This window comes from Urocitellus parryii, chromosome 4, assembly GCF_045843805.1.
Source record: "Urocitellus parryii isolate mUroPar1 chromosome 4, mUroPar1.hap1, whole genome shotgun sequence".
Taxonomy (NCBI): Eukaryota; Metazoa; Chordata; class Mammalia; order Rodentia; family Sciuridae; genus Urocitellus; species Urocitellus parryii.
In genome coordinates, this window is record NC_135534.1 from 95,231,636 (window position 1) to 95,259,396 (window position 27,761).

At 35.5% G+C, this 27,761-nt stretch overlaps 1 protein-coding gene across 4 annotated transcripts in view; it reads right to left on the bottom strand.

The window, feature by feature from the left end:
- The window catches only part of Alkbh8 (alkB homolog 8, tRNA methyltransferase), a 59,173-nt gene that overhangs the window by 23,656 nt on the left and 7,756 nt on the right, over positions 1–27,761 (bottom strand). For all 4 annotated transcript variants that reach the window (XM_026399036.2, XM_026399038.2, XM_026399039.2 and 1 more), the window contains 5 exons: positions 25,511–25,642; positions 24,760–24,855; positions 22,557–22,661; positions 21,436–21,506; positions 2,917–3,023 (listed from right to left, as the gene is read on the bottom strand). In XM_026399036.2, coding sequence (XP_026254821.2) covers positions 2,917–3,023; positions 21,436–21,506; positions 22,557–22,661; positions 24,760–24,855; positions 25,511–25,642 — 511 coding nt within the window. The remainder of the gene's footprint in view (positions 1–2,916; positions 3,024–21,435; positions 21,507–22,556; positions 22,662–24,759; positions 24,856–25,510; positions 25,643–27,761) is intronic.

The window sequence follows — 27,761 nt, forward strand, 5'->3', positions numbered from 1 at the left end:
CATAAAAATAAAATAAAGGTATTATGTCCACCTATAATTAAAAAATAAATATTAAAAAAACAGATATTAGTTCAGGAAATATTTAATTTTTATTTAATTTATTAATTTAATTTTATTTATTTTTATTTAATTATAACATAAAAACAATATTAACAAACACAGTGATAAATAATGATTGTTACTCAGTTTTGGATCCAGGAGTAATAGAAAAGGGTAGAACTGTAGAAAACTGGAAAAGTAGCCACCACCTAAAAAATGACATTGATATCAGTCTCCATTATTGCTACCAACCTATATGTGGCCCAGTATTGACAGAACTTTTCAGTTTTCAGAAGAAGCTAAAAACTCAAATTTTATATGAAAGCTCATGATTCTTGTATGTACATAATTAAAACAGAACAAACCATGTGATCCACCCTATAACAGTCAAACAGAACATTTCAGACTGTTAAGTTTATTCACATGATACAGGTTTGCCACCTTTGATTTAGAACATGTAAATTAATAAATTTGAGTTTCATCAAACTGAAGTTAGATTAAGTATTTGAAATTAATATTATAGGGCAACATTAAACTTTTTCAAATCTATGACTCTCCACAGTGCTTTCTAGTACTTTTTTATTTCAGAATAGAAATAAAGTTTTTAATCAAGGTTTATTTCCTATGTTTATATAGTTTTAAGGTATATTAAATATGCTTTTTCAATCTATTTTCCCTTTCACCAAAGATTCTTATAAACATCTAAATAGCTGGGATATTGTTTCTTCTCTCTTTTCTCTCTCCTGATCCCTTTGCCTCCCTCCTTCTCTCATTTCTTTCTCTCTCTCTCTCTCTCTCTCTCTCTCTCTCTCTCTCTCTCTCACATACACACACACACACACACACACACACACACCCCACACACACAAACACACAAAATCATATAGTCACATTATAGGCAATGAGGTCAATGACAGCCTTCAAAAATAATACTGGGCATGGTGGTGCACAACTGTAATCCCAGCAACTTGAGAGGCTGAGGCAAGAGGATCGCCAAGTTAGAGGTCAGCCTCAGCAACTTAGCAAGGTGCTAAGGAACTCAATGAGACCCTGTCTCAAAAAATAAAAAAGGCTGGGAACGTAGCTCAGAGATAAAGTATCCCTGAGTTCAATCCACAGTTAATAATAATAATAATAATAATACTGAAGGGTTTTCCCCTAAAAAATATTGAAAAGACTTTTGAGTCTACAGCCAAGATTAAAAATAAATATTACTTATAATCCAACCTTCCAGAAATAACTATTAACATTTAAAGGCATGATATACTTTCAACAACAGGATAAATCTGATCAAAATGATGTTTTAGAAGAATCTGTATCATTACTGAAAGTAGATGGAAATATTTTCTTACTATATGGACAGTAATTTCTTATTTTGCATTTTTTATAATAGCATTACTCTTAAGCTTAAACATTAGTGACAGCAAAAATGCTTGTACCCAAAAAAGAAAATGTCATTACATTCAAAATTCCAAGAATACATAAAACCAATGGATTAGATCACCATTTTCATTTATTTTAAGTTGTGAACATTTGAGTAGCCATGAAAAAAATCAAATAAATTTAAGCACTAGTGCACAAAATCAGGCCATCTTTTTTATGGCACACATTTAAGAGAGGTTACAAATTCATTTACATGATCATTTCCATGAATTTTTATAAAAATGTGTCAGCTAAAACCTCCAAGCAGAACAAAATAAGTACATAACTCAGCAACATTTTAAGTGACAATAGGCATGAATTGTAGCAGTACTCTCTTCTCAAAAGGCTAAAAGTGCATTCCTACCAAAAGCATATAATGTATTTCTTTAGATTTAGATTAAATCAAACTCAAGGAGTATTCTACAACACAATTGGCCTCTTCAAAAGAACCAAAACATCATGAAGGACAAAGAAAAGTTGAGGAAGTGTTTCAAAGTAAAGATTAAACAGAATTAGCAAATAAATGTGATGTAGGATCATGAACTGAATCTAGAATTGAGAGAAAGCTTGGTATAAAGCACTTTGTCTTACAACTAGCAAAACCTGAATATAGATTATATATAAGTATTTTATCAATATTAGATTTTCTGAATTTGAGTGTTACACTATGGTTTTATTAAACATGAATAAGCAAACTCATTCCATAAAGGGCCAGACAATAAATATTTCAGGCATTGAAGGCCACATATAGATTCTGTTGTATATTCTCCATTGTTTTCCATTTTAAAACCCTTTGGAAATATAAAATTCATTCTTAGCTCAATGCTGCATAGAAACGGAATTAAATTTGGCCCATAAGCCATAATTGGCTAACCCCTGATATACACATGGTCCTTGTTTTTAGGAAACACATAATGAAGCATGTAAAGATAAAGGGTCATGATATAATTTTCAAATGATTCAGCAAAAATAATAATAACATGTGAGGAAGGAATAACAGATGTGGCAGAATGTTCCCAACTGATAAATCTAGGTAAAAGGTGAAGGGAGTTCACTTCACTATGCTTCCAACTTTGCTTTAAATTTTAATTTTTCCCCAAATAAAAAGATTTTAACATGTTTAAAATAACATCATAGAGCTGGGGTTGTAGCTCAGTGGTAGAACGCTTGCCTAGCATGTGGGAGGCACTGGGTTCGATCCTTAGCACCACATAAGAATAAATAAAATAAAGGTCCATTTACAACTAAAAAAAAATCATAAATGTTAAAAACAACAAGTAAAAAATTAAAATTCTAAATGTAAAAAGAAAGGCCATAGATGGCCCTAGGTTCCTAATAGAATTGAACCCAGAAGCCCCAGTGTTCAGGCATGATCCAGTGGCTCAGACAGAGAAGAACAAGAACTCTCACAAAGCAAAAGATATCCTGACATCAGGGTCATTTCAATATACATACCCATGAGTCCAAAGGTATCTGGATTCTCCTGTCATCACTAGCAAACTCCGACGAGGCAACATAACTTGTACTGTGACACCATCTGGATGCTTAAAATCCATAACTATCTTGAAGGAAAAACAAAAACATAAAGTCAATACAAAATTTCATATACTCCAAGGATAAGGGTGATTTATTAATTCTGGTCTATTTTCTAGGATAACATATTTTTTAAAATTATGCTTATAGAAAAGTACAGCACAGTGGTTCTCAAACTTTCATGCAGAATAGAGTCAAATGAACGAAGAAAAAAAAATTCATCCGTAGAAATTCAGAGTTAATCTGTCTAAAGTATGGTTCAGGAATCTGCAGTTCTAACAATCACCCCAAGAAATTATGAAGCAGGTAATCTGAGGATCATACCATGGAAAACCTAGGGTAATGGTCAAACACAAGGGCTTTGGAGCTGAAACGCTCACATCCTGGCTCTTCCGTTTACCACCCACACGAACCGGGACAAGCCATTTAACCTCTTTGTGCCCTGCCTTTCTCAGCTCTAATAGAACTGCTATATGATTAAATATGTAATAGACATAAATAGGATCATGCCTGCACATTGGGACTTCTGGGTTCAATTCTACTAGGAACCTAGGGGCATCTATGGCCTTTCTTTTTACACTTAGAATTTTAATCTTTTACTTATTATTTTTTAATATTTATGATTTTATTTTTTTTAGTTATAAATAAACACAATACCTTTATTTTATTTAATCTTATGTGGTGCTAAGAGACACGACACATAGTAAATACACAAATTGTAGATGTTATTTTTATTATCTCTAGAATGCTAATAATTAATAATCTAAGGAGAAGTAACAATTAAATACAGATTCTAATGTAACCCATTTTGTACCCTGAAAGTCATACAACATACTGGAATTGGATGCTGATTAATAAGAGAGGATTAAAGAAAACAGGAAATTTTTCAGCCACTTTTCCTAAGTTATACTCAAATATTATTCAGAACAGCAACTTGTAAAGATACTACAGTACCCATAAAATATTTTTTGTCCTAGTAGCCTATCAAACACCAGACTTCAACTAAAATAGCAGCTGACAAATGTGAAATGAAAAGGCATGCCATAGGGCTGAAAAATATTTTAATTGAACAACCCATTTGAAAAATAAATACGACAAAGTATTAAGTGGGATGAAGAAATACCTTTCTTAGAGACAAACTCAGCAGAGTATCTGGGACAAAGTTAGCATTCAATAAATGTTATTAATGTTATTATTAATAATAATATTGGATCAAACTACATAAGCCACATGAAAATTCTCTGAAAACTATAAGTAATTATACAGATCTAAGCTGATTCTTTTCCCCATTCTCACCTATTCTTTCAATCTAACTGTGGAAAGTAATGTAAGGTGATACATGTAATTTCATATAGTTATACTCTAAAAGCATTCTATTCATAAACACTACAGATTACTTCTGAAGTTTTTAGGGATAATGTGTACTGATACCTGCAATTTTCTTTAAATGTATAAATAAAGAAGTAATGAAGTGATGGATGGATAGATATTTGATAAAACAAAAGTTTTAAAATGATACTTTTAGAATTTAGGTAGTGTGTATATAGATATTTACTCTACAATTCTTTCAACTTTTCCACATGAAAATTTTTATAATATATTACTGAGGGAAAGGGGGAAGAAATCCACCTGACTGTGGCCCATTTTCAACCAATGTATATGGGATTCAATTTTCTGAGTCCACTGTTTCCCACAAACTACCAATTTTAAATCTTCTAGATTGTACTAATATCTTAATTTGACTAAAATGAAATAACAGCAAAGAAGAGACTCCGCATACCTTGATATGGACAGACATGTCCAACATGTCTGGATAAGTGGGAAAGAAAAGAAGAAAAAGAGAAGAGAGACTCAAAATTGCAAGGATATAAGATTAGAATTATATATTTAAAAAACTAGGTAGGATCCAACATGGCGGCCGGCGAGGAAGCAGCGACTCCAACGTCTCCACTTTAACGGGATATGAAAGACTCATCGAAACAGCTGCAGCCTAGCTACGGAGGAACTTCTAGCATAACTTCCTTAAGAGGAGAGCTGCCGTGAACTGGTAGGTTTACTCGAAGTGACAGGTTGCCCCAGAGAAGTGGATCTTGGAAGGCCACGCGGGCACAGAGGTCTAGTCCCCCAACCATCAGCCGCTCCGGCAGGCGGCTCCCCCTGGAGGCCTAGCTCTCGCCCTGGGAGAAGCGGCCCCACCCGCCCGCTTCCTAACCAGGCGGCCACAGCTACTCAGCGATAAAGGTGCCCACGTGGCGGGTGCAGAAGTTAAGTCCTGCAGACGCCAGCCACCTTTGCAACCCCCGGGAACCCTGAGTGGCTTGGCCCGCCCCGCCCGAACCGGCAGTCATCCGCCATACGGGCTCCCCCGGAGGCCTAGCTCTCGCCCTGGGAAAAGCGGCCCCACCCGCCCGGTTCCTAACCAGGTAGCCACAGCTACTCGGCAATAAAGGTGCCCACGTGGCGGGTGCAGAAGTTAAGTCCCGCAGACGCCAACCGCCTTTGCAACCCGCGGGAACCCTGAGCGGCTTAGCCCGCCCCGCCCGAACCGGCGGCGGGTGCAGAAGTTAAGTCCCGCAGACGCCAACCACCTTTGCAACCCGCGGGATCCCTGGGCTGCTTGGCCCGCCCCGCCCGAACCGGCAGTCCTCCGCCATACGGGCTCCCCCGGGAGGCCTAGCTCTCGCCCTGGGAGAAGCGGCCCCACCCGCCCGGTTTCTAACCAGGTGGCCTCAGCTACTTGGAGATAAAGGTGCCCTCGTGGCGGGTGCAGAAGTTAAGTCCTGCAGACGCCAGCCACCTTTGCAACCCGCGGGATCCCTGAGCGGCTTGGCCCGCCCCGCCGGAACCGGCAGTCCTCCGACATACAGGCTCCCCCGGGAGACCTAGCTCTCGCCCTGGGAAAAGCGGCCCCACCCGCCCGGTTCCTAACCAGGCAGCCACAGCTACTCGACAATAAAGGTGCCCACGTGGCGGGTGCAGAAGTTAAGTCCTGCAGACGCCAGCCACCTTTGCAACTCTCGGGAACCCTGAGCGGCTTGGCCCGCCCCGCCCGAACCGGCGGCGGGTGCAGAAGTTAAGTCCTGCAGACGCCAACCGCCTTTGCAACCAGCGGGATCCCTGAGCGGCTTGGCCCGCGCCGCCCGAACCGGCAGCGGGTGCAGAAGTTAAGTCCTGCAGACGCCAGCCACCTTTGCAACTCTCGGGAACCCTGAGCGGCTTGGCCCGCCCCGCCCGAACCGGCGGCGGGTGCAGAAGTTAAGTCCTGCAGACGCCAACCGCCTTTGCAACCAGCGGGATCCCTGAGCGGCTTGGCCCGCCCCGCCTGAACCGGCAGTCCTCCGCCATCCGGGCTCCCCCGGGAGGCCCAGCTCTCGCCCTGGGAGAAGCGGCCCCACCCGCCCGGGTCCCAACCACGCGACCGCAGCTACTCGGCGATAAAGGTGCCCCCGCAGCGGGTGCAGGAGTTAAGTCCTGCTGATACCAGCCGCGTTTGCAAGCCGCCGGCACCCAGTGCGGCTTGGCCCGCCCCGCCTGAACCGGCAGTCGGCCTCCACCATCCGGGCTCCCCCGGGAGGCCTAGCTCTCACTCCGGGAGCAGCCCCCTGCAAGCTAGGCGAACCTTCGACCCATCGGGAGGTTAGGCCCAGCAACCTGCGGAGTGATAGAGGTGCCCCTCGTGCCTGCTGGGTAGGCGGACCTTTGACCGACCAGCAGAGCAGACCTAGGGCCTGCCAGCGTGGTAGACGGATCACACCAATTGGAGGAGGATCACAGCCACTACATGCCCTGCAAGGGTGATTATTCAACTATACAAGAGCAATATAAATAAATAGAGGGAAAATTTCAAAACACAACAGTTTCACCAAGCAGAAAGAAACGCCAGCAGTATGAAAAGACAAGGAAAGAAAGGACCACAGGCGATGCAGGTCAACTCAACTTTAGAAGAGGTAATAGGTGCAACAGATGGAATGTCAGATAGAGAGATCAGGATATACATGCTTCAGATGATCTGGAGTCTCAAGGAAGACATGAGACAGCAAAATCAGATAATGAAAGATCACATTGACAAACAAATCCAGGAAGTAAAAGATCAATTTCACAGGGAGATAGAGGAAATAAAAAACAAACAAATAGAAATACTAGAAATGCAGGAAAAAATAAACCAACTTAAAAACTCAATTGAGAATACTACCAGCAGAGTAGATCACTTAGAAGACAGAACATCAGACAATGAAGACAAAGTATTTCAACTGGAAAAGAACATAGACAGCTCAGCAAGTCTGCTAAGAAACCATGAACAGAACATCCAAGAAATATGGGACAATATCAAAAGACCAAATTTAAGAGTCATTGGGATACAGGAAGGCACAGAGCTCCAAACCAGAGGAATACACAGCCTATTCAATGAAATAATACGAGAAAACTTCCCAGACTTGAAGAATGAGACAGAATCCCAAATCCTAGAAGCCTACAGGACGCCGAATGTACAAAACCATAAGAGATCCACACCTAGACACATTATAGTGAAGATGTCCAACATACAGAATAAGGAAAGAATTTTAAAAGCTACAAGGGAAAGGAAGCAGATTACATTTAGGGGTAAACCAATCAGGATAACAGCTGATCTCTCAACACAGACTCTGAAAGCTAGAAGATCCTGGAATAACATATTTCAAACACTGAAAGAAAATGGGTTCCAACCAAGAATCGTGTATCCGGCAAAATTAAGCTTCAGGTTAGAAGATGAAATTAAAACCTTCCATGATAAACAAAAGTTAAAAGAATTCGCAGCTAGAAAACCATCTCTTCAAAAAATCCTTGGCAAAACATTGCAGGAAGAGGAAATGGAAAATAACATTGAAAACCAACAATGGGAGGTAGGACAGTAAAGGGGGGAAAGTAGTCAAAGAGGATAACAAATCAGGTTTAGTAACATCAACAAACAAATATGGATAGAAGTACAAACCATATCTCAATAATAACCCTAAATGTCAATGGCTTAAACTCACCAATTAAGAGACACAGGCTAGTAGAATGGATCACAAAACAAGACCCAACAATATGCTGTCTACAGGAGACGCATCTGATAGAAAAAGATATCCATAGACTGAAGGTGAAAGGTTGGGAAAAATCATACCACTCATATGGACAGCGGAAACAAGCAGGCATGTCCATACTCATATCTAATAAAATAGATTTCAAGCCAAAGCTAATCAAAAGGGATAAAGAAGGACACTTCATACTGCTCAAGGGAACCATAAACCAACAAGACATAACAATCATAAATATATATGCCCCAAATAATGGTGCAGCGGTGTTCATCAAGCAAACTCTTCTCAAGTTCAAGAGTCTGATAGACCACCATACAATCATCATGGGAGACTTCAACACACCTCTCTCACCACTGGACAGATCTTCCAAACAAAAGTTAAACAAGGAAACTATAGAACTCAACAACACAATTAATAACCTAGACTTAATTGACATATATAGACTTTACCACCCAACATCAAGTAGTTACACTTTTTTTTCAGCAGCACATGGAACCTTCTCAAAAATAGACCATATATTATGTCACAGGGCAACTCTTAGACAATATAAAGGGGTAGAGATAATACCATGCATCTTATCTGATCATAATGGAATGAAACTGAAAATCAATGATAAAAGAAGAAAGGAAAAATCAAGCATCACTTGGAGAATGAACAACAGGTTGCTGAGTGACATATGGGTTATTGAAGACATCAAGGAGGAAATTAAAAAATTCCTAGAGTTAAATGAAAACACGGACACAACATATCGGAATCTATGGGACACATTGAAAGCAGTCCTAAGAGGAAAATTCATTGCTTGGAGTTCATTCCTCAAAAAAAGAAAAAACCAACAAATAAATGATCTCATACTTCATCTCAAAATCCTAGAAAAAGAGGAGCAAAACAACAGCAAAAGAAGTAAAAGGCAAGAAATAATCAAAATCAGAGCTGAAATTAATGAAATTGAAACAAAAGAAACAATTGAAAAAATTGACAAAACTAAAAGCTGGTTCTTTGAAAAAATAAATAAAATTGACAGACCCTTAGCCATGCTAACGAAGAGAAGAAGAGAGAGAACCCAGATTACTAGCATACGGGATGAAAAAGGCAATATCACAACAGACACTTCAGAAATACAGAAGATAATCAGAGACTATTTTGAAGCCTTATACTCCAATAAAATAGAAGATAGTGAAGGCATAGATAAATTCCTTAAGTCTTACGATCTGCCCAGATTGAACCAGGAGGATATAGACAACCTAAACAGACCAATAACAATAGAAGAAATAGAAGAAACCATCAAAAGACTACCAACTAAGAAAAGCCCAGGACCGGATGGGTATACAGCAGAGTTTTACAAAACCTTTAAAGAGGAACTAACACCAATACTTTTCAAGCTATTTCAGGAAATAGAAAAAGAGGGAGAACTTCCAAATTCATTCTACGAGGCCAACATCACCCTGATTCCGAAACCAGACAAAGACACTTCAAAGAAAGAAAACTACAGACCAATATCTCTAATGAACCTTGACGCAAAAATTCTCAATAAAATTCTGGCGAACCGGATTCAAATACATATCAAAAAAATTATACACCATGATCAAGTAGGATTCATCCATGGGATGCAAGGCTGGTTCAATATACGGAAATCAATAAATGTTATCCACCACATCAATAGACTAAAAAATAAGAACCATATGATAGTCTCGATAGACGCAGAAAAAGCATTCGACAAAGTACAGCATCCCTTTATGTTCAAAACTCTAGAAAAATTAGGGATAACAGGATCATACCTCAACATTGTAAAAGCAATATATGATAAGCCACAGGCCAGCATCATTCTGAATGGAGAAAAATTGAAGGCATTCCCTCTAAGATCTGGTACAAGACAGGGATGCCCTCTCTCACCACTTCTGTTCAACATAGTCCTCGAAACACTGGCAAGAGCAATTAGACAGACGAAAGAAATTAAAGGGATAAAAATTGGAAAAGAAGAACTTAAATTATCACTATTTGCAGATGATATGATTCTATACCTAGCAGACCCAAAAGGGTCTACAGAGAAGCTATTAGAGCTAATAAATGAATTCAGCAAAGTGGCAGGATATAAGATCAACACGCATAAATCAAAGGCATTCCTGTATATCAGCGACAAATCCTCTGAAACGGAAATGAGGACAACTACTCCATTCACAATATCCCCCAAAAAAATAAAATACTTGGGAATCAACCTAACAAAAGAGGTGAAAGATTTATACAATGAAAATTACAAAACCCTAAAGAAAGACATAGAAGAAGACCTTAGAAGATGGAAAAATATACCCTGCTCATGGATAGGCAGATCCAACATCATCAAAATGGCGATATTACCAAAAGTTCTCTATAAGTTCAATGCAATGCCAATCAAAATCCCAGCTGCATTTCTTGTAGAAATAGATAAAAGAATCATGAAATTCATATGGAATAATAAAAGACCCAGAATAGCAAAAACAATACTAAGCAGGAAGTGTGAATCAGGCGGTATAGCGATACCAGACTTCAAACTATACTACAGAGCAATAGTAACGAAAACAGCATGGTACTGGTACCAAAACAGGCGGGTGGACCAATGGTACAGAATAGAGGACACAGTAACCAATCCACAAAACTACAACTATCTTATATTTGATAAAGGGGCTAAAAGCATGCAATGGAGGAAGGATAGCATCTTCAACAAATGGTGCTGGGAAAACTGGAAATCCATTTGCATCAAAATGAATCTGAATCCCTATCTCTCGCCTTGCACAAAAGTTAACTCAAAATGGATCAAGGAGCTTGATAGTAAATCAGAGACACGGCATCTGATAGAAGAAAAAGTTGGTTATGATCTACATACTGTGGGAGCAGGCTCCAAATTCCTCAATAGGACACCCATAGCGCAAGAGTTAACAACTAGAATCAACAAATGGGACTTACTCAAACTAAAAAGTTTTTTCTCAGCAAAAGAAACAATAAGAGAGATAAACAGGGAGCCTACATCCTGGGAACAAATCTTTACTCCACACACTTCAGATAGAGCCCTAATAACCAGAATATATAAAGAACTCAAAAAATTATACAATAAGACAACAAGTAACCCAATCAATAAATGGGCAAAGGACCTGAACAGACACTTCTCAGAAGAGGACATACAATCAATCAATAAGTACATGAAAAAATGCTCACCATCGCTAGCAGTCAGAGAAATGCAAATCAAAACTACCCTAAGATACCATCTCACTCCAGTAAGATTGGCAGCCATTAGGAAGTCAAACAACAATAAGTGCTGGAGAGGATGTGGAGAAAAGGGCACTCTTGTTCATTGCTGGTGGGACTGCAAATTGGTGCAGCCAATTTGGAAAGCAGTATGGAGATTTCTTGGAAAGCTGGGAATGGAACCACCATTTGACCCAGCTATTCCCCTTCTCAGTCTATTCCCTAAAGACCTAATAAGAGCATGCTACAGGGACACTGCTACATCGATGTTCATAGCAGCACAATTCACGATAGCAAGATTGTGGAATCAGCCTAGATGCCCTTCAATAGATGAATGGATTAAAAAAATGTGGCATTTATACACAATGGAGTATTACTCTGCATTTAAAAATGACAAAATCATAGAATTTGGAGGGAAATGGATGGCATTAGAGCAGATTATGCTAAGTGAAGCTAGTCAATCTTTAAAAAACAAATACGAAATGACTCCTCTGATATAAGGGGAGGAAACAAGGACAGGGTAGGGACGAAGAGCTTGAGACGAAGATTTTCATTAACAGGGTTGAGAGGTGGGAGGGAAAGGAAACGAGAAGGGGAATCGCATGGAAATGGAAGGCGATCCTCAGGGTTATACAAAATGACATATAAGAGGAAAGGAGGGGTAAGACAAGATAATTCAAATGGAAGAAGTGATTTACAGTAGAAGGGGTAGAGAGAGAAAAGGGGAGGGGAGGGGAGGGGAGGGGAGGGGGGATAGTAGAGAATAGGACAGACAGCAGAATACATCAGACACTAGAAAGGCAATATGTCAATCAATGGAAGGGTAACTGATGTGATACAGCAATCTGTATACGGGATAAAATTGGGAGTTCATAACTCATTTGAATCAAACTGTGAAATATGATGTATGAGGAACTATGTAATGTTTTGAACGACCAACAAAAAAATAAATAAATAAATAAAAATTAAAAAAAAAAAACTATATAAAAATTATCAGAACTACAAAACATAGTTGTGCCAAAAATATGTTTATGTATTTTCCCTGGACTTACGAATTTAGAGTCCCACCATTTGAGGAGCTAATTTGTCTACTGTAGGTAATCAGAGGAATTGGGAGCATTTTTAGTAAAACAAATATAGTTTTCTGTCACTCAACAAAAGATGATGCTCCCACAAGAACATACTGCTATGCTGAAGAGTAGTTACAAGTAGAAGTTTGTTGGTATGCCATATTTTTCTATGACAGAAAAATAGATAGACACCAATGAAAACCAATGGCTGATTTCAGTAGCCTTTAAAACTTCTATGTGTGCCACAGAGCCTGCTCCTTTAAGATAAATTAAAATCAAGACCTGCAACAAACCTATTTCTCTTTCCTGGTTATTACTGTTTTAAAATAATAATAATAAATTGTTTTTTTTTAAACAACCCACATTGGAGACTTGAATCCATTTGATTAATTTGTTTGAAAGTTGGAATCCCAAAAGTACCAAGTCTAGTGAAACCCAAAGGAAAAGAGAAAAATGTCACTGATGCACCCTGAAATCATCATTTAGGACCTCCCATTTGAAAATGATAAAAATAAAAAACAAGCTTTGCTTCCTTGTCCTTTAGACAATATCAATTTCTAAAAGATATAGGCCTCTCTATTCTGGTCATGAGAATGGAAAAAAAATCACACCCATTTGAACATGAAAATGAGATGGTGCCCTACAATATGGGAGAATAAGCCCTTAAGAGCACGTGCAACAGCTAAATACAGTGCAATGCAAAGGCACTCAATTCTCATTGCTACTAAGAGAATATGAAGGGCAGAACTTCATTTGATGCTTATGTTGTAAAAACTTTCTCAGTTGATCAGGTACTACACACGCATTTAGGACACATATCTGGGAACATGCCTGCAGTGTGCATATGTGAGACAAGCAATATTATATAGGTCAAAAATTTAAAAAATAAAACACTATAGCACAAATCAGCCAATTCTACCTTTCAAACACAACTCTGCCTTCCAAAAGTTGGTCTCAGCTGCAGAATGAAAAAATTATACCATCTTATCCTCTTCAACCCCAATTACAGATGATTTTGAACTTTCTTGTCTAGCTAAGCTCCAGTGTAATATAAAATAAAAACAGAAGGCATCTTTTAGCTCAACAGTCTAAATACAATTGCCAAATGGTACAATGGAGAGCAAAATTCCCACTGCATAATAGAAAAATTAACGTGAAAAATAAAAGAAGCTCAAGGAGATACTTTAGATACCACTGCATATTAAATATTATAAATGCTTGGTTTAAATGCCTAAAAGATAATATGCTCATGCTTATGTGTTTACACTGAGACCATTTGCTATGAGCTCTCATTAATTACACTGTGGCTTCATTTGTTTGTGGAAACCAAATCAGCATCTAAAAATGGGGTCTCAAAAATGTCAGTCACAAACCACTTTGTATATAAGGAGAAGTAATGAGACATTTTAGTTTAAAAAAATAAACTTAAAATTTTATCCCTATTTACTCATTAGAGCCTATCTAGTGTATTATATTCTAGAAGGATTTTTGAATTAATTAATTATAAATACTTTATTTGAAAGAATACAGTGGTGTATCTTTTGGACAGAAGGCTTCCTAAATTCCATTTGTATATTTTGTGGACCTTTTTCCTTAAGCAAAATAAACCAACAGATTCATATATACATATAACCAAAAAAAGACTAGAGGAACAAAGAACAACAGTCATGGGTATATCTGTTCCTGAGGCACTAGACTGTTCCCATAAGGAAAAGGTCAGTTATAGCATCTACCACATCCCAAGCATAGAACAGGTGGTTGCTGGCAATGATGATGATGGCAATAGCAGCATTGACAGTGATGAAAAGAAGCTGCTATTATTTGTACTAAATGCTTACCAACTCCCTGTGACAATTAAATGCAAGTATTGTATGCCAACTGCAATATAAGACAGAAAACACAAAAAGAAAGTTATCTCTCTTTAGTCAATTAAAAGTTATTAATATAAGAGATGAGCTAGAACCCAAGTTTCTTGACTTGTTCCATGCTGAATTCAGTTCCAGTAGGAACACACAAGGATCTGAAAATAAAACATATAGGCTTTAACTTTTTCAGTTTCCAGCATTGCATTAGGATATTAATTGAATGATGATTCAAACTGCCATTTGGAGCCTATATTAATTCATTTCTAATCTTTCTCTGAAAGAATAAGTCTGAAATTTCTTGTCTTTGGAAATGGAACTACATCATGTGATATTAGCATTTCAGCATTTTCTAACTCCACTGTCCAAAATCTCAGCTAAATAACACAATCATCTATGAACTTTCTATAAATATACAAAACAGCCTTCATCACAGACATTCTTAATTAGAATAAGCCAAAGTACAAAAAGACAGTCTAGCAAAGGGAAAAGAAAAGAATCAGAGAGACCTCAAATATTTAAATATCAAACACAGGCTATAAAACAAACATGTATACCATGTTCAAAGATATAAACTCTAAGCTTGAATACTTCATCAGGCAATGGAAGTCATGAAAGGAGACACAAAACAAGTATGCTAAAACAGAACAATACCATGAATTAAATTAAGACTTCAATGAATGGGTTTAAGAACAAATTAAACATGGCAAAAGAAAGAATTAGTGATACAGAATATTATCTGGGATGAAGCATGAAGAGATAAAATAAAACATATAAGAATAGGAAAAGTAAAATAAAGAATATAAAGAAAAGGTATACAAAGAGAGAAAATGGGATAGAGGCAAATCTACAGAGACAATGTCTGAGATTTACAAAACTGATGGACAAAACCAACCCACAGATTCAAGAAGCCAAATAAAAATAAAATAAAAGAATAAAAAAATATCAAAATTAGCAGAATAAGCAGGCCCATCAAAATAAAACTATAGAAAACAAAATAAGAGGCTGGGGATGTGGCTCAAGTGGTAGCGTGCTCGCCTGGCATGCGTGCGGCCCGGGTTCGATCCTCAGCACCACATACCAACAAAGATGTTGTGTCCGCCGAGAACTAAAAAATAAATATTAAAAAAAAAAATTCTCTCCATCTCTCTCTCTCCTCTCTCACTCTCTCTTTAAAAAAAAAAAAAGAAGAAGACAAAATAAAAAAGAAAAAAAAATTTTAAAAGCCAAAGTCATGCCTGCAATCCCAGTGACTTGGGAGGTTAAAGCAGGAGGATTGTAAGTACTAGACTAGTCTCAGTGACTTAGTGAGACCCTGTCTCAAAATAAGAAAATAAAAAGGGCTGAAGGTGTGGTCAGTGGCAAAGCACCCCTGGGCACCATAAAAAAGAAAAAAAAAGCCAGTCACCTTCAAAGGTAACAAAAGCAATAACATAAGTCAGAAATAAGTGAAACCATTAATAAATAAAGAAAACAAACTAGTCGGGCATGGTGGTACATGTGTGTAATCCCAGCAGCTCAGGAGGATGAGGCTGGAGGATCAAGTACAAACCAGACTCAGCAATGGTGAGGTGTTAAGCAACTCAGTGAAACCCTTTCTCTAAATAAAATACAAAATAGGGCTGAGGATGTGGCTCAGTGGTCCAGTGCTCCTGAGTTCAATCCCCTGTACCCCTCCCACCCCCCACCCCCCAAAAAGAAAACAAACTAAAATGTTTTCAGAACATTGGATATTCTGGTCTAACATAGGGGGTGGGAGATATTGGGGGAATAGAATAAAGACTGAAAATATGTTTGTATCCCCCTTTTTGCTGAAGAAATAAATGCATACAGAAACTTTAGAGAATTATATATATATTCATTCTTTTTGATTATTTTGAGTGTAGTAAAGCTGTCTCATATTAAATAAGTGCAGCTTATTGTATGTTAATTTTACCTCTGTAAAGCTGTTCTACAAAGAAGACATTAGATGCAATAATGCAGTACTTAAGAGTAAAATTTATAGGACTGGGAATGCAGCTCAGTGATAGAGCTTAACACGAGTGAGGCCCTGGGTGCAATCCCCAGCAACATACACACACAAACAACAAAAAATAAAATATATGTCAAGAACATTTCCCAGGTTCTGAATTGATCATTTACCAGAGCAGGGAATCCAGAGAGAGCAGAAATTTGTTTTGTTTTATATGAGAGAATGGCAATGGGAGGTAAAAGGCTGAAGACAAAAATAATGAACTTCATTTAGATAAGTTAAAACTTGGAATCCAGATAAAAAGAGGAGATTGGACATTACTTATAAATGCAAATACTTAGGGCTAAATTAAAGGCTGTAGATGAAGTCAGTATGTCTGGAGTTCAGATTGTAATTGTTGTTTTAAGCTGTATAAGAAAAGGTCTGTGCTTTTTCTAGTTTGTGCTAAAGATCAGAAAGTAATGAACATTTGTCCATTAAAACAATAAACTCCTAAAAGAGAGGACATTCCTGATAGATAAAAGTGATAAGAATTCTCCAGAATGAGAATACTGCTGGGCAAACTATAGCAAGATCAAATTGAAAAGACTAGGAAAGCTACCATACCATTTGGCTGGGTATTTCAAGACATTTCACAAAGAATTTATATTCAATTTCCTACTAAGAAGATCATACTGGACTCAATAGCTGTTTACTGAAAGAATAAGCCTAGAGAGAAAGCAGACAATATAATGAAAGATGCTGCCTAGTAGTAAGTATTCAGTAGATAGGATCTTCATTACCCATGTACAGGATTATCCAAACCCACTGAGTTGCAAAAGTCCAAAAAGAAATATTCACTGATAAACCAACCAACTTGTTATAAAATTAATAATGGCCCAAACCATTGTTCAACATCAGCTACTACTTATGCTCACTGCTGTAATCCCTTTGGTCAGCCTTTTAGTGAATGTTGATGTTACAAATATGAGCCAATGCAATGCAAATATGAACAAATTGGAATCACAATTTGATTTTCAAATCTTAGGCTTGCTTTATATGTTATTTAAATGATTCTCTGATTAAGAATGTCAAGGATGAAGGCTGGTTTTCTATATTTATAGTTTTCTTTCACATAAAACAAAACCTCAGATAGACTTCTATCTTTTGTAAGAATTGTGATTCCAATGAAATGTGAATATCAGAGATTTAAGACAAACTCTTGGAAAAACTGATAATGACTTCAATAATTACATTGGGGAAAAAAGGCTCCCTTTATAATTAAGTTGTAAATGATAAACAAAGAAATTTTCTATCAAATTGTCATATTTTATCAGAAAAATAATACCAAAATAATGCTCATATGACTTATTCTTTGTTCTAAATATAAATTTATAGTTGTAACATAATCTAAATATTGTTAAATTTTAAAAGATTTTTTAAAGCTACCTTCATAATTTTGTTTCATTTTTACAGATAAGTCAGTCAAAAATTTTCTTTCTTATTTTCAATAAAAGTTTGGTATTCTTTTAAATAAATGCACATTATATGATCACTTTCACCTTTGGCTAACCCAGTCTTATGGCATTTGTTCTAAAGAGTAACTACCCAACAAGTGTATTAGTTTACAAGGAGGTTTATGGCAAGGGCATTTCTCAAAACATCTGGCCAACAAAGGTAAGATGCAATTTACAGTAGGACAAACCTACTAAGTAAGGAGTACTTAAATGCAAAAGCCTAATTGATTTCACAGGGTGCATATAATTCTTATATAATTCTCTTGTTGGATATTTTCCCAAGCTAGTCCTTGGGAAGAAGAGCCTGAGTGTTTGTAATGCAAAGAACCTACATGGTTCCTTGAAGAAATTACTAAGCTAAGCCAACAAATTGAAACTTTGGGAACTTAGCCTGCCTGGTTATATGAGATATTAACTTGCTTTGTTGTATAATCATTTTATTCAGTTTTTTGTTTTATGGGGGGTTTTTTTGCTGTTTTTGCAGCTAAAAGCATCCTCATTTATATACACATCATGAAGTTTATGTATGAATATTTGTAATACTTTTGGAGGTACAAAAGCATTAAAGAAAATCACAACTTAGTTGCAGAGGCAAAACATATTTGAAAAAATAAAAACTACTTTGGCTGTTTATAAAATGTAAACACATCTTGTTAGAGACATTGAAGTTCAAGTAGTTAGTTGGTCATGAAAATAAGGCATTTGAGTAAGATTGATATTAAAGTTAAGAATACCTCCTGGCAACATCTTGTGTTGGACCATTTAAGAATTAAGAGAGATCTTTGTGGAGTACAGTTGTGCACACCTGTAATCCCAGTTACTTGGAAGGCTGAGGTAGGAGAAATGCAAGTTCAAAGTCAGTCTTGGAAGCTTAGTGAGACCCTGTCTCAAAATAAAAAAATTAAAAGGGCTGGGGATATAGCTCAGTGGTAGTGCCCCTGGATTCAATCCCTAGTACCACCGAGGGGGGAAATTCAAAAAAGATTTTAGAAATTTCCTGAAGAAGGGAAGAAAAGAAATAAAATAAATAAATATAAACAAAAGACTCTAACCAAAGGATAAACAATAAACAAAAACAGAATTTTTTTTTTTGAAAAATGTGTAAAAGAGGCCAAATCAATGATGCCACTAACAAAATGGTCACAAAGAAATAGAAACTGGTATAGGCACTATAGTAAATTTCTTAAAACAACTTAGTATGTCAAGGATGACAAAATAAAGAAATAGAGACAAAGGTGTGGCACCTAGATTCTATGTCTGAAAAAGGAGCTAGGGAAGAATTCAAGTAATTACAAAGCATCAAAAACCAAACAAATAACAACAAAGCAGAACAGCACATGGCACCAGAGTGAGAAAATGAAAAGAGAAAAAAATGAAAGACATCTTTCTTTCTATGACCACTTGAAATCCTACTTCTGGTCATGGGAACATCTTGTTCTAGAAGTGAAGGTTTCAAGTAAAGAGGACGCATACCTTAACGATTCTTTACATGTACAAATTGCTCTGAGTTTGAAAAACATTTGCTCATACATTAAACTCATTTTATTCCCATGATAATCCTTCAACCAGGAAAGAAATATAATGAATCCCATCTTACAGTGAAACAAGTTCAAATTTAGGACTCAATATTATATAGCATGATAAAATGAAATGTTTAATAAACATTTTTTCCTCAATATAATTTACTTACCCTTAAAAGTTCTTTTGAAAGAAAATCTAACAATCCTGTCATAAATTCATATATGCACATCTTCTAACTACTACAAAGATGGCTCCAACAAAAACTCCATCATTCCTGATGGTGGCTAAAAATTATAGGCTTCTAGAGACAACAAATGAAAATAATGAATGCAGCAGATTTTTAGCTCAACTAAAGGGTAAGATTTCCCTTCTTTATAACTTTTAATGAAAAACTGCTAAATGGGGAATTTCTCTAGAAGAGAAAAGCAGAAAGCACATTTCTAGCTTTCTCTGTCCCTTCACTCACAACTCTCCAGAAAAGAAGTAACCTCTTGGCTGACCAGTTAGTCTGCAGCCAGACTCAACCGGCTCATTCCTTTCCTCTTTTCAGAACCAGCTGGTTTGTAGGATCTAACATAGCTCTTTGACATCCCTGTTATAGGTGTAGCCTCTGTCTCTATGGGAGAGATAGGTGCCAGTGACAAGGTCAGTATGTTTCTGTAATTCAGAGGTGAAGTATTACAAGTCCAATTGGCCATAAATCTACAGTTATGTCCTATTATCACTTTCTTTTTTTTTAATATTTTTTTAAAGAGAGAGTGAGAGAGGGTAGAGAGAGAGAGAATTTTAATATTTATTTTTTAGTTATTGGCGGACACAACATCTTTGTTTGTATGTGGTGCTGAGAATCGAACCAGGGCTGCACGCATGCCAGGCGAGCGCGCTACCGCTTGAGCCAAATCCCCAGCCCGTATTATCACTTTCTTAGTAGCAAAATTAATGCTCTAATTTCCATTTATCTTTGGTCTCATTTTTCAACTGATTACATAGCTGGGAAGAAAAAACAAAGATTTTTTTTTTAATCAATCTCCTAAAGCTACAAGCAAAGACAAGAGGCAAAAATAAAAATAAATCACAGAGAAGACCTCTTTCTTTTTTCTCCCCATCTTCATTATTTTTGAAAGTCTAAATTAAGAAACCATAAGTGTAGTTGATAAGATGGTTTTGTCATATCAAACAAACAGCCTTAATTCTTTAACCACAGTATCAGCATGATCACAGGAGCTCAGCAAAGATTGAGAAGTGAAAGCACTGAAGACCTAGTGATGGGCACTAAACTATGGTAAAAAAAAAAAAAAAAAATAGAAGAAGAAAGAAAGAAAGAAAGAAAAGAAAACTAAAACAAAAACTCAACCAGGTACAAGATCAGATTTTGAAGCAATGTCTAGTTAGGTTAGATACTCCCATATTTTAAAGATTATTCTGGATTTAAAATTCTAATTTTTTCTCTCTAAAATTCTTGCAATTGCGTATATCATTTTTAAGTCATGGTTTTGATATCTTCTTTAGCAGTTCAACAAAGTTCAGCTACAGAAACTGTGAATAAACATAAGCCTCTTATTCATCAGGAAAAAATGATGTGTATAAGACCCTGTTACTGCTCAGAGTTTGGGAAAGGATTTAATCACGTAACATATGTAAAAAAGTTTATCAAAATTCCAGACACATACATTTTAGTTTTGTCTTTTTTCTAAGGCCTGCAGGTATGGTCTTTTGCCACTAGATGGCAATGCAGCATCAGTAGGTCCAAAGTTGGCCAACCTACCAAGCGAAATCTAGATTTCATTTAACTGCTAAAGTGAAATATGTAAAAATTAAATTTTTCTTAGTATTTGATAAGGAGGATGGTAAAACGTTGGATATTTGAAGGGAGAGAATATGATAATTTCATGTTCTCTAAGATTTTTTGTTTGTTTTACTTTTGTGTAGTACTAGGGATTAAAACCACAGACACTTTACTACTGAGTTACATCTCCAGTCATTTTAAATTCTTATTTTGAGACAGGATCTCACTAAATTGCTGAGTCTGGCCTCAAATTTTCAATCCTCCCACCTCAGCTTCCTGAGTCAGTGAGATTACAGATGCATACCACTATACCCAGCCCTATGAGAAATAAAGTGCTAATGATGCCCTTACTTATCGTTTAAAAATCTTAATTCATTTTAATTAAGAATGTGAATAATCTTATAAAAAAGACATTGTTCCAAAGTAAGACATATGCTGAAAGCTAATAAAAATGTTTGAACATTTACCTCTGACCCCAAACTGAGAGAAACAATCTCATCCTCAAAAGCAGAATGTGTGTCAATATGAGGAGGAATTCCTGAGATAAAAAATATAACATGTCATTTCATTTTTCCTTGTAGAAAATTTAAGATGATTCTAAATATAGCCTCATGCAATTATGGTGAAAACATTGGTTATCAAAAAGGTACTATAATTTTAGTTAAAGGAAAACAAGGTAATGTAACTAAACAAAATTAAACTTAAAGCTAAACTAAAAATAACTTCATGATAAAGTACCATTAGAATTCTACAATCAAGGCTTGGGAGTCAGTGCTTAACTAGGACACTTATCCAAGCCCAGCCCAAGAGGAAGATGTGAAAGATGAATAAGTGTCATTGCTTCCCTTGAATTCTGAATTCCCATGTACTTGGAGAATAAAGGCAATAGCCATGTGTGAAGACTGAGCATATCTAATAATTAAGATAAGGCTTCCTCTACTGATCTATCAATCTGTTAATTGAGCACCTCTTAGTAAAGAAACTAAGAGGATAGTGAAAAGATATAAAACAAGACTTAGTCCCTGTCTGCAAAAAGTTTACAAACCAGTGGAAAAACAGGTTAATAAGCAATAAAAAATACATCAACTATTGCCATTTATAAAACCCTCAAAATTATTTGATTATTTCAAATATCAGATAAAGATGTTGCTAACAAAGGCAAAAAAATCTATGACCTAAAGATTTTCCACTAACATGACATCCTAGAATTGTCTTCTATATTCTCAAATAGAGAAAGTGGCATTCAACCAATTAACTTTCTTCCCTTCTTTAAATTATTCAGTTCTTTCATTATAGAAGATTTCTGTTTTAAGCAGTCACCTTCTTCTCCAAATAAAATGCTGAGAGGCAAAACAACAACAAAAAAAAATCACTAACATCAATTTATATCAGTCTTTTAAGACTTTTTGACTAATGTTCCTCAAGGGGTTGAGGCGTAGATTTGCAAGAAATTAAGATAAACATAAATATTGAATATAAGCAAAGTTAGAGTTTAAGCTAACTATCAAATACCTTTGATCTTAAAATGTTATATAATCTTCTTAATTCTGAAATATATAACTGGTATTTTAAAAGAATAAATACTTACCATGCCCAGGTTCATACTGATTTACAGTCAACTGATCAGGTTTATGCTTAATGTAACCTTTCTTCAACCATTTCTCCAAAATGCTATCACAAATGTCAGGAAGACCTGAAATCAGCAATCATAAAGACAAAACGTATTAAAATAATTACTTTGCATGTTTCACCCAAGAATAAAAAAGTCACTCTGACATAAATCAAACAGATGTAGCAGTCAGATCTATTAATATAACAATGAGCTTATAAACAAAACATCTTAAGAATCTATGTATGTCATTAATTTTATCAAATAAAAAGTCTAAAATAGTAATTTCACTAACAACAATTTGGGTATTTTATAAAATAATAACAAAATAATAAAACTTAGTATGTATTGATTATTCCTTATCTAAAATGTTTGGTACTAGAAATTTTCAGATTCTGGAATTTTTTCAGATTTTGAAATATTTGCATATAATACACAACAGATATTTCAGAGATTGACCTAAATTTAAACAAAATTCACTCAAATTTCATATATGCATCTTATTTACATAGTCTGAAGGTAATTTCATATAATATTTTTAGTTTGCCTAAGTAGTTTTTCTGTTTGTTTGGAGGTTTTTTGTTTTTGTTTTTGTTTTTTTTTGGTACTGGGAATTGAAGCCAGAGATGCTTAACCACTGAGCCATAACCCCAGCCTTTACACACACACACACACACACACACACATATATTTTCTTTTTTAGAGACATGGTCTTGCTGAGTTCCTTAGGGCTTCGCTAAGTTGCTGAGGCTGGTTTTGAACCTGTGATCCTCCTGCCTCAGCCTCCTGAACCTCTGGGATTAGAGGCATGCACCACGTGCCCAGCGCTTATGTTTTGACTGACCCATCACATGAACTCATTTGGGTAATGCATGTGGCATCACATCAGTATTCAAAACTTTTCAGATTTTGGAGAATTTTGAATTTTCTAATTAGGAATAATCAACCTGTACATTATATATTAGAAATTAACCTGTTCACTGGTAAGGAATATGAAAAATATTCATAAAAAGGATATACAAATGCTTAACCTCATTACTAATTAGGAAATTAAAAATTTTTAAGTTTTATAACATCACATGTAAGAAAGTGTGAAAGGAAAATGGTGCACACTTGGGGAGAATATGTTGGCACAGCTGTTTTGAGGAACAATTTGTATCTTGTGTAACAATGTCAAATGAGCATTAATGTTTAACCCAATAATTCTATTTCTTGGCAGTCTCTCTTGAGAACACATTTACATTGTACTTAAGGAAGCACACACAAAGATATTCACTATAGCACTATATGATAAAAACTAGAAATAAATTAAATGCTTATCAATAGAAAACTAACTGAATAAGCTATTATGGAACTTTCAGTAAAATGAAAAACTACATAAGATATTCAAGATATATCATGAAGGAAAATGAACATGTTGGAGGCATGCATGTAATATATGAATATATAATTTATACAATATAATACTACATATATTAAACTACATATTTTAGTAGGTATATATTTGGATGTACACTTATCTTTTAAAGGATTAGAAGAATATATGCTAAACTTGTAATATCACAAACTTCTTAAAAGAAAGAAGTATGGGAAAAGTAGTTTTAGTTTTATTTGCATGTTCAAATTTTTTTACAACAAAATATTACCATTGTGTCCATGTACAAATATACCACAATAAATCCTGCCTATATACACAATTATAATACACTTATTTTTAAAATATAATAATAGGGCTGGGGTTGTGGCTCAGAGGAAGAGTGCTCGCCCAGCATGCATGAGGCACTGGGTTATGTCCTCCTGTAACTAAAAAGTAAATGTTTAAAATATATATATGTGTATATATAACAATAATTATAGAAGGGAAATCAGTAGAGCAGAGCAAATGGATGAGGGAGAAGGGAAGGGAATAGGAAAGTTCTGGGGAATAAGATTGATCAAATTGTTATATACACATATGAATATGGCATAATGAATCCCACTATAATGTATAATTATAATATACCAATAAGAAATACAGTAAGAAGCTAAAAATATAAAAATAATACCATTTATCTAATTAAAAGGCTTTAATAAATATATCAAAAGTTTACCTACAAATAAAACATACATTTTTAGCTATGACAAACTTCAAATATACAAGTCTTTTTTTATAAACTCATATTTATTATTAACAATTACTTACCCCCCGGTAATGGCTTATCTTTATCTACATTATTGTTCTCATAGTGGAATTCATAACCAAAATGCTTTACTCTTCTGTGTTTTAAGGATTTCTGAACTGTGTGAAGAGAAGAAAGAAAACTATTTAGGAGGAAAAAAAATGCAATCCTTCATATATCTCAGTCAACATTATGAGTATGGATTTGTTTAGAATGATAACTTTTGTTGACTGCTAAATTACTGTCTTTGATAACATTAACCATTCTGTTCATATCCACTGTTCTTTCAAGTCTAAAATTGTAACAAACACATAAAGAGATTCACCTAATCACTGTGAAAGACATAAACATGCACACTGCCACTCACAAGACTGCTAATGATGTGGAAAGTCAGAGTAACTCTAATTTGCAAATAACACCAGGAGGCTTTGGCTACACTACAGTGGTATGGTACTGCACTGCTGATTCCTCAGAGGAAATCTGCCTTAGGGTAGAAAGGAGCAAATAAGATAATATATGTGAAAAGACTTAAAATGTTAGCTGTATAAATGCTAACTAATAAATATTCATCAGTTTGGAGTTTAAAATTGATAGCTATATAAATGTTATCTACTATTAGTGTTCCTAAGAATTATTGGTATGACTTGCCTAACACTGGATACAGGCTACTTTCAATGAACTTGAGGAAATATTAAAGTTTTAATAAACCAAAGCAGGGAGTGACAGAACATTTTGCAGAACTTTTAAATATGATATTCGGAAAGTTTTACTTACAATTTTGATTGTCTGTATCTTCTGTCCAAATAATACTTTCCAAAAGCATTTTCTCATCCTCAGACGAAATAATTTCTTCTACTACCATGAGGCCTGGAGGTAAAGGTTGAAGCCCCATCTCCTTCCATTGTGCTAGGGGAAATCAAATTAAAATAGTTACATATAAAACAGAAAATTTTTATATACAGATAATTCTGTCCAATAGTCATTTATCAACTCAGAAAATTCTCATTTTTATAAATAAGAATGCTAAAAGGCACACAACATATTGAAATTATAGGTAGGCTACTTGGTAGTGCATGCCTGTAATCCCAATGGATCAGACTAAGATAGGAGGATCAAAAGTTCAAAGCCAGCCTCAGCAACTTAGTGAGGTCCTAAGCAACTTAGCAAGATCCTATCTCTAAATAAAATATTAAAAAGGGTTAGGGATATGGCTCAGTGGTTAAGTGCCCCTGGGTTCAATCCCTGATACCAAATACATAAATAAATAAATAAATAATAAAAGTTCTTATTTCAATTAAAAATTATTTCCAAGGTTATAAATGTGATTGCTACAGTCTTAGAAGTATACCTGGATATAATGCTAATAAAGGATATCATATAAAGAATACTCCAAGCTCATTTTGTACAATTCCTTTTTGAACGTCCTATATAATAAATGGAGTGAGGCAGAGGAGGCAATCTAAGGACAGTACTTCCTGATTACTAGCTACTCCTTCACCATTCAGTTTTCAAAAACTGATCAGAAACAAAGTACAAGAATAATCTTGTTTTTAAAATCTGTGACGCCTAAGTCAGATTTAAAATTAAACACAGGGACAGAGAAGTATAATTTCTACATATATATTTAAAAAGAGTCTTTAAAAGTTTTCCTTTAAGTCTCATTTTACAAAAATATAAATTTGATCATATTTTACCCAGTTACCTACCCCCAGGATATCTAAACATCTCTTTTATTGCTAAATAAATAACAAATGGATATAAAATTAGATATCTGAATTACAGTTCATCTCAATACATCTCATATCTATGGTATAAATATCATATCATATTTATCTAGAGGTAAAAAGGTGTAACACTCCCTATAGCAATTGTACAAATAAGTCTATAAAGCTATTACCTAAATTATTCAGTTCCTCTATTGCACTATCCACAACTATTGTATGGACAGCACAGAAATGAAAGTATTCACCAACACAGAAAGTCCATTGAATAACACCCTATAAAGTTTTGGGGATTTCTGCTCCATCTTCAAAAAAGATAAAGATTGACATATATCACTTGGATCACAGTTGATTCTTAAGTGATTAATTCAAAGCTTCCGGGTACATACTGTGAAATAAACTGATCTGAATCCTCAATATTAAACTCTGAAAAGTAAAATTAGGTAGCAAAGTTCTAAGTTAAGTAACAGGCATAATAAATGTATTGTTTGCTGGCTGTGGTGGCACACATCTGTAATCCCAGCTACTTAGGAGGCTGAGGCAGGAGGATTGCAAGTTGAAGGCCAGCCTGGGTAACTAAATAAGGCTGTGTCTCAAAATAAAACAAAAAGGGCCGGAGATGTAGATCAAGGATAGAGTGTTTGGCTAGCACTTTCTAGGCACTGGGTTTATTTCCCAGTACTATAATGAATAAACAAATTAATTAATTAATCATTAGTTAGTGAGGCCTCCTGAAGGGCAGCCCATGTATTATTCACCACTATATCCTTTAACTACTAGCCCCAAGTCTGGCACAAATAGGTGCTTAAAGAATATATGTTAGAGGACTGCTTTACCAATGGCCTTTTGTTTCACAGTAACTGAACTCCCATCCAACTTATGCCCATGAAAAGAAAACTCACAAAAGCTTCCCAGATGGTGTATCATAATGCATTCTACTGTCATGTATAACTAATTAAAACAAATAAAAAAAGAAAAAATTTGAAATAAAAAATAACTTATAAGATGATAATTATGTCATATAATTATATGTAAATATAATATGTAAGTATATACACAAGTATACATTACTTGGAATGATTATGATTATCATGATTAAAGTAATAATTATAAACAGGATGAAAAACATTGTCTTTGAGCATTCAATATGTTTTCTCACTGCAGCAACACTAAAATCACAAAATCAATTCCTATTGTACTCTTGCATAGTTAAACATGAATACAGGATAACCTTAAATTTTATTGATGTTAAATATTTTTTTTAAAAAAAGAAAACTTACAAAGGCAAGAACCATTATTTAAAA